Source organism: Pseudonaja textilis, chromosome 10 (genome assembly GCF_049901715.1).
Source record: "Pseudonaja textilis isolate UNSWEBS1 chromosome 10, rPseTex1.2, whole genome shotgun sequence".
NCBI classification, from domain to species: Eukaryota; Metazoa; Chordata; class Lepidosauria; order Squamata; family Elapidae; genus Pseudonaja; species Pseudonaja textilis.
The window spans coordinates 1,446,320-1,453,992 of record NC_141999.1 but is presented as its reverse complement, the minus strand read 5'-3'; the positions used below and the strand labels follow the sequence as shown (position 1 = coordinate 1,453,992).

At 42.6% G+C, this 7,673-nt stretch overlaps 1 protein-coding gene across 1 annotated transcript in view; it reads right to left on the bottom strand.

Moving 5' to 3' along the window:
• Positions 1-3,868: 3,868 nt before the first annotated feature.
• FNDC5 (fibronectin type III domain containing 5) overlaps positions 3,869-7,673 on the bottom strand; it is a 46,762-nt gene continuing 42,957 nt past the window's right edge. The window contains exon 6 of the mRNA XM_026702824.2: positions 3,869-7,263. Within this exon, the coding sequence (XP_026558609.2) occupies positions 7,222-7,263 (42 nt within the window). The 3' untranslated portion in view covers positions 3,869-7,221. The remainder of the gene's footprint in view (positions 7,264-7,673) is intronic.

Genomic DNA, 7,673 nt, shown 5'->3' with positions numbered 1-7,673 from the left:
AGGTGCTGAATATTTGCAATTAAAGGTAAATCCTTCTTTAAGGGTTAGGTTATCCTTCTTTAAGGATAGAGTCATCCAAGAAAGGGAGGTTTCACAACATTATGAAACGATTGTTGTTGCCTCTTTATTAGTGGCTACTTCTGAAAACTATTTCCCGTGCAGTGATGAAGTTTTGAAATAGCTTTAAACTAAAAAGGGGAAACGGGTGGAGGACTTCTGAGCCAAGGAGAAGTATGTGGAAAAGCTTGGGGAGATATATCTAGATCAGTGCTTTCCAGTCTCGGCCCCTTTAAGATATGTGGGCTTCACCTCTCAGAATTCCTCAGCCTCCACTATCCAAACCAAGGCCTCTTCCTTTAAAGGAAGTTCACAAGGGCCACTGAATCACCCTGAAAATCAAATAGGGCCAAATGCCCAGGCTCTTGCTACTCGGGATTTGAGAATGAAAGAATGCACCTCTCAGAGATTTCCAGGAGCAACCTAGTGCCAAGCATTTAGCCCCTTCCCCCAAATGAGCCCTTATATTGAGCATTAATTCACTGCTACTAATTAGCTACATTCATGGCTGAACTAACTCATAAATGGAAGCAGAAACCACAGCTGATGCACTAAGTCTGCCTTCCATTGAAGACCTGTGTACTGCATGGGTCAAAAAGAAGGCTGATTAAACATCTGCAGAGTGCAGACCGTGGACAAAATCTGTTTCAACTTCCGCCCTCGGGACACCGCTGCAGAGCACAGCCTGCCAAAACAACCAGACACAAAGACATGTTGTGCTGTCACTCTGCGGAACTCCTAATTCTCACCGTCTATTTACCCATGTTGTAGAGCTGTGTGACTGCTATCCTTCTCACCTTTCCTATTACATTCTACTGTTGGATTATAGTACTTTGTTGTTTGTACAGGTAACCCTCAACTTACAATTTAATGTTCATTTAGTGACTGAAGTTACGATGGTGCAAAAAAAAATAATGATTCGCTATAAACAGAAAAGCTGCCCCTCATTTCTCTCTGGCCGAGGGAAAAAGGCTTCCTGCTTTATAACCACACATGCACCCACTGATTTGCACCTGGAAAAGCGCCAGGGAGGTTATTGATCAGCGCGTCCTCTGAGTGTTGCTCAAAGGCCGCGTGGGGGTGACAGGATACCCACTGCCTAGACCTGGAAAGAACGGTGCCACTCGGAGGTCACTGATGAGGCCTTCCTGCTGCTCCAGCTGATACAGCCCTGGGGTGACAGGATACCCACTGCCTAGACCTGGAAAGAACGGTGCCACTCGGAGGTCACTGATGAGGCCTTCCTGCTGCTCCAGCTGATACAGCCCTCCACTTATAACAGTTCCTTTAGTGAGCATCCAAAGCCACAATGGCACTCAAAAACATGACTTAGGACCCCCTTTCACACTTATGACCATTGCAGCATCCCCAGGGATCAGGTGATCAAAATTCCATCGCTTGGCAATGGCCTCATATTTATGACGGTTGAAATGTCCCGGGGTCCTGTGGTTGCCTTTTCCGGCCTTCTGAGAAGTAAAATCAATGGGGAAGCCAGATTCACTTAACAACTGTGGCAAGAAAGGTCTTAACATGGGGCAAAACTCACTTAACAAATGCCTCACTCAGCAATATATGCACCGGAGAACAAAATTCCTTGTGTGTTCAATCACACTTGGAATTCTATTCTATTCTATTCTATTCTATTCTATTCTATTCTATTCTATTCTATTCTATTCTATTCTGTTCTGTTCTGTTCTGTTCTGTTCTGTTCTGTTCTGTTCTGTTCTATCCCATCCCATCCTTCCAAAACTAAGTGAATCCAGCTAAGTGATTTTCAGGTTAATTCAGCCTGTGAATCTGCTTTCTTGGGTCTTTGGGGTTGCTTGCCCATAGTTGAGGTGGAGAGAGACGGGGGGAGATTGTTGTAGCCTAACAGAAACAACTCCAAGCCTGTGAGGGCTGAGCTACTCAAGGAAGTGCCCCAACCGACATACAGCTAACCCTGTAGGTTCATCATGGACATTAATTTCCTTCCCCACCTGATCTGGCAGCTCAAATGGTACAATCCAAGAACTCCATTATACATGCCACATGTGAAAAGGGGCTCAAAGGTAGCACTTTGATGCATATTATTAATTCAGTTTAGAATAATTGCTAAGAATAATTCCTTCCCCTACAGTTATTTAAACCCTGCTATAGCATGCTTTCCAACATCCAGCTTGGGGATAACTGATCTTTTTAATAACTCATACATATTTCCATTCAAATGAGATGGGCCTTTCAACGTATTTTTAAAAATATGGTTTATTGCTTAAATTGTTATCACAGGTAACAACTATGTCCCAAGCCAAACAACTTGTTCTGAGCCTCCTTTTGGGTGAGTGCTGAACAGAGCAAAGCGTGGAATGGGATCGTATCTTGCAAATGGCTGTAATAGGTCGCCCCATAACTGCTGGTACCTTGCCTGGAGTTTGATGCAGCAGGACCTCATTTCAAAGGGGACTTAACAGTGGCCTCCCTCAATCTGCTGCTCTCCTCCAGGCCTCTTGGAACTGCAGCTCAGAAGGGCATCTGACACGGCCAGCCTAGGAGCAGGACGAGTAGGGAAAACTCCGTCTCAAGCCGGACTGGCTATTTTAGTTACCTACAAAAGTGACGCTGCTTTGAAGGGGCTCCTTAGGACCCTCTGGATGTAACTCCCATAGCTGAAAGCTGGCCAAGATAGAAATGCTGTCATGAGAGTTTCACTATGAAGATATTTCACATGTTATCATGAAACCATCTCTGTTGATATTATCTAGCCCTGTAGCCTCTTCTGTCTGTGCATCAGAGCAATTTACTTGGGGAAATCAGTATAAGAAAGTTAAAGGGAAGGTTAGAGAAACCTAAAAAGAGCCACGTTGGGACATCTGGAGAAAGAAATGGCAGACTGACGAGAGATCCATGAAACACGGTGTTGACACAACCCCCATGAGGAACAGAGAGCCCCAAGTAGGCCAGCTCTTTGAACCTCTCTAGAGAAGGACTCTCTGGACTTGGGATTCTATTCTACTGAGCAGTTTGAAAACATGTAAATGTGAGTAGATAAATAGGTACCCTTTCATCCCATGCACCTTGGCTGGACACAAGACCATTCAGACAATGCTGGCTCCCTCAGCTAGGATACAGAGAAGAGCCTTGCCTGCAAGACTCAGACACAACTGGACAAGGGAAACCTTTACCTGTTAGGTTATTTTTCTTAAGAGATGAGAAGAAGAAATCATTTGTTGCCTTCTAAGAAGAGGTGATAAATTACTAAAATTGTTTATACTTGTGATGAAGGGAGAACTCACTTCCTTATATATATATATATCTTTTGTCTTTTTTACCATATTCTTTTTTATTCTTTCTTTCTATTTCTCCACTTTTTCTTTTCTGTGCCATTTTTTTTCTTTTTTAGTTTTTAGTAGCTTATCTTTGTAATTGCAACCTTTAATAACTTATACTATTTTTAAAAAAGAGCCCTGTTGGATTATGATGTCCTGTCAATGTCCAGCACTGATCAGTCACCTATTCCTGAAGCAGATCAGGAATTATTTCTTCAACTGTTCCTCCCTGACCATTGGCATCCGGTACATCGGGCGTCACCTTCCCACTGAGACATCTAACACCGGAGAGCATCTGAAGCAAAGTGGCCGGATTCATACAGTGCATGAAACCGTATTGCTGGAGTTCTGATTACAATAGGTCAAAACTTAACAAATGGCATTATGGCTCAAGGGAACATATCAAGCAAGCACCAAGTCTGAGTTTGAGATAAAATTTAGCCACAAATCTCAACCATCTCAGCATTTTGTATTCTCTGCCACTTGTGCCTTTAGCAAAGGAACATAAACCCAGGGCTAGGTTAGTATGGAATGGAAGAACCCAGCTGTTGGGAGCAGCATGGGAGCTTGAAATAAGGCTGAAAAAATAATGAGTTTGTGTGTAGGTCCTTGGGAACACAACTTACGCTCTGCAATTAATGAGCAGCAATTGAGTCTCCCAGCCTTCTTTAAAATGAGGACCTGGAAACGTGGGGGCAATTTATTTTTACCTACCGCGATTGACAGAGAAGGTTTCAACCTGCTTCACACCCTCCTTTTGGAAGGAACACGGGAAAATCTCGTCCATACAACAGAATATGACTTCTGGGAGCAGCGTGCCCATGTCTGGGGAGAAAGGGCAATTTCTTTCTTCATGGGCAGCCTGTTTTGGGTGCAGCCCTTCATGCAGTGGTGCAGAAAAAAAGTTGGAAACTCCCTTGTATTTTCAATATATTTCTGCATAAGAATGACCTAAAGCATGGAGTGTTTAGTTGCTGTCACTGCTACCTAAGTCAGGCCCACCAGTTGTCAAAAGCAAAGTTTTGCCTACTTTTGCTACACACAAATATGTAGCTTCAGATCATTTTTCTCAATACATGCATGAACAAATATAATTTTTGACTCATTTGGTGGAATGGATTCTCTTTATCTAGTTTCAGGACTTGGGTGGAGAAAAGTCCATGTATTAGCTCATATCTATGCAGAAATATTGAAAATTCTAAATAGCACCACTGCATGGAAGGCTTTGAAGATTATCTACACGCTTTGATGAAGAAACTCTGCCAGTAATCGGACAGACTTGGCACCTTCCAAATAAGCTGGGTTACAGGGGATGATGGGAATTGCAATCTACAAAGACGGTAGTCTTGGAAGGTGGAGGTTACCTGTGTTTTGGGGTAAAGCTCTAGTGATTTTCAAACAGAATGAAAAGAAATCAGTTTTTAAGACTTCATCTGCAACTGCAGGTATCAAGAACTATATACTTAAGACCTGGAAGGAGGCAGCTTGAGCTTGTTCCTTCATCCACTATATCCTGATTTGGCTCAATCTGTGGGTTTTTGTCATAGAGTAACCAGCATGGTGGACTTTGAATGTAGGAAATGAGTTCCTATCCTCTTGCCAGGCATAAGAGCCAGCATGGCCTCGTCCTTCACAGGTCTGGCAGATTACAAAGCTGCACTGAGAAAAGAAAGGCAGGGCATAAATACACGAATTAAAAAGATTCCCCCCCCCACCCCCCCAACACACATTTTGATCTTACAGCAGTAAAGTTTAACCAATAATAATAAATGTCTTGCTAATAAGGCAGGTGAAGGCAACACTAACAAAATTCACAATGTTATAAGTCCACTTCAAATCCAGTTCTTGAATCCCCTCCCTCAAACAACATCCATCCACATTCCAAGGGCCGGTTTTTCTTGAGCGCTTGCAGGGAAGTTAAAGTGATATTCCACTTATAAAGTCTCCTTCTCGCCCTGCATTAATCAGGGGACAACTTGCCACAGCCTACTTGTTGCAGGACAGCTTAACCATTCTATTTAATTATTTATTTAAACATAAATAAAAAATATTTTAATTTTTGCCATTCCCATTGCATTCTGTCCCTCCTTTTGCATCCTTTCTTTAATGATTCTATTCCACCCGTTTCTTTGATATTAATGTAACTCTCGTCCTGCAGCAAGTTGTCCTGTGGCGAATTGTCATAGACCTGGGATCTTTTCTTTCCCCAACTGAGCATTCAAGCACACTTGGGAATGATTTCAGGAATGCAAGAACTCTTCTATTGGTGCCAGTTACTCAGATGCAATGCTAACACTTTTCATGGACCAGATTGCAATTGCTTGGCACACAATTATGGATGCATCTTAGAAGACCCCACTGGAAAGGAGTAGTAGAGAGGGTGATCTGTCTGAGGAATCAGGGGACTGGTTCGGTATAAGGCCCCAGTTTCAGTTTTCTGACAAAGTAATGGATTACTTTTTTTTACTTGCCCTAAAACTAAGGTCCAACCAAGAAAACAGTAAGTTTAAAACAGGCAAATGCAAATGCTTTTTTGCAAAAGGACCATTAATAGGGCATTAATTGTAATCGTGACCAACCCCCAAAAGGGGACTAAAACATTGAACGGCAGACACATTGTCCTTATCTTGGATTGCTTCATAAAACGGATAACTGTGCAACATAGGATTAACTATTGGGGGCCAAGTGCTTATGGGTTCCTATGAAAGACCCCTTTGGCTATTCTCCTAAGAAACAAGAGAGTTAACAAGACCCTCCTCTCTTTAACCTGATTTGGTGGATCATCTGATTGTACAATTTTCAGAACTACATTAAACTATAATTCCAAAGAATTTTTTTGAAGAAATTAAGGGGATATAAAATCCATATATTTGTGACAGAGGTGGGATATTATCCTCTCCCTATTTAAGAGGCAAAAACAGGATGTGTTCAGCTCTTCTCTATGGTGCTGTCAAACTTCATTGTTCTGTAAAGCTAGAACATTTTTATCTTTTTCTTTTTTGCATTGATTATCCGACAAATTGTGGGAATAAGAGGACTTACACAACTGCTCAAAATAATTTGGAAGCAGCAGCAGCAACAGCTAATGGAGCCCTGAGAACCCAGGTGGAAAATATCATGTGCTTCGGATTTGTTTTTGTTTTGTTTTAAAGAAAGAACACTGAAGGCCTCCTAACCGTTATAAGTGCTTAATGCACAAAGAATAAGATGCCTGCAATTGAAGTCATCGTGAAGCCAAATACTTTGTTTAGTCCAAGGAAAAGTGTCTCCAATATGACCACCAAAAGGAGAGAGACTAGGGCAGTGATGCCTGAAATACAGGATAGCATGTCCTCCTTAAGAATTTAACCATGGTAGCCAAAAAGCAAAACAGCAACAAGATGAACTATTTTCCAGGAGTCGATGTGGGACAAGGAAGAGACATATAACATCTTATTATCTCCAGCAGCAAATGTAGTTCAGTTCTCCCTATTCAGGTCCCCTTCAAATGTGTGGATTTTATCTTCCATAATCCCCAGCCACAAAAGTCATACCTTCTGGAGATTAGGGGAGTTATCACTCAGTACATCTGAAAGGCATGGAGTTGGGGAGACCTAAGCTAGTTCTGTTATTGGCCCCAGGTTTTTGGACAGTTTCATGGGAATGTTCCCATTAGGCTGTTTTCCCTGCAGAGTCTTCCTCTTCATTTTGCAAAGTTTTGTCAGACTTTCTTTTTCCCACAGCAAAAACGGGGAGGTTTTAACTGAGCCAGTTGAGCAGGAAGTCTAATGGTACAGTATTTCATCTCTTGGTTGCCAGATCTTGGAGAGGAAAATGAAAAGAGGAAGGTGAAAAGAGGTGCAGCCCTTTCCATCAGCTGTCATGCTTCAATGATGTTCACTGAGGGCTTGTTTTTTGGAAACTGGAAGAGAGAAAAGGAAGACAATGATGAATGTCAAGACATTGTGCCTTAGGATTGTCTAGATCATGGGTGTCCAACCTCAGCAACTTTAAGACTTGCTGGGGAATTCTGGAAGTTGAAGGTCCAGGTTTTAAAGTTGCCAATATTGGACACCCCTGAACTAGAAGGTGTCTACCAAAAGTGTTAAGTCAGCTGGAGGGCGGAGCTGGCGTCACGATGACACAGCATGCAATCTTGGAGGTCTGAGATCGCTGCCGATATCTTTGCTCCTGGACGGTCCTATCGGATCTAAACCATCCCGAAGAGACAGTGAAAGTGAAGAGCGCATCCTGTCGATCCCAGGGATACCGCAAAGTCCCTGGTAGATCCAGGAGAAGCTCTTTTTGCCAGCAGCAAAGAGGCAGCCATTA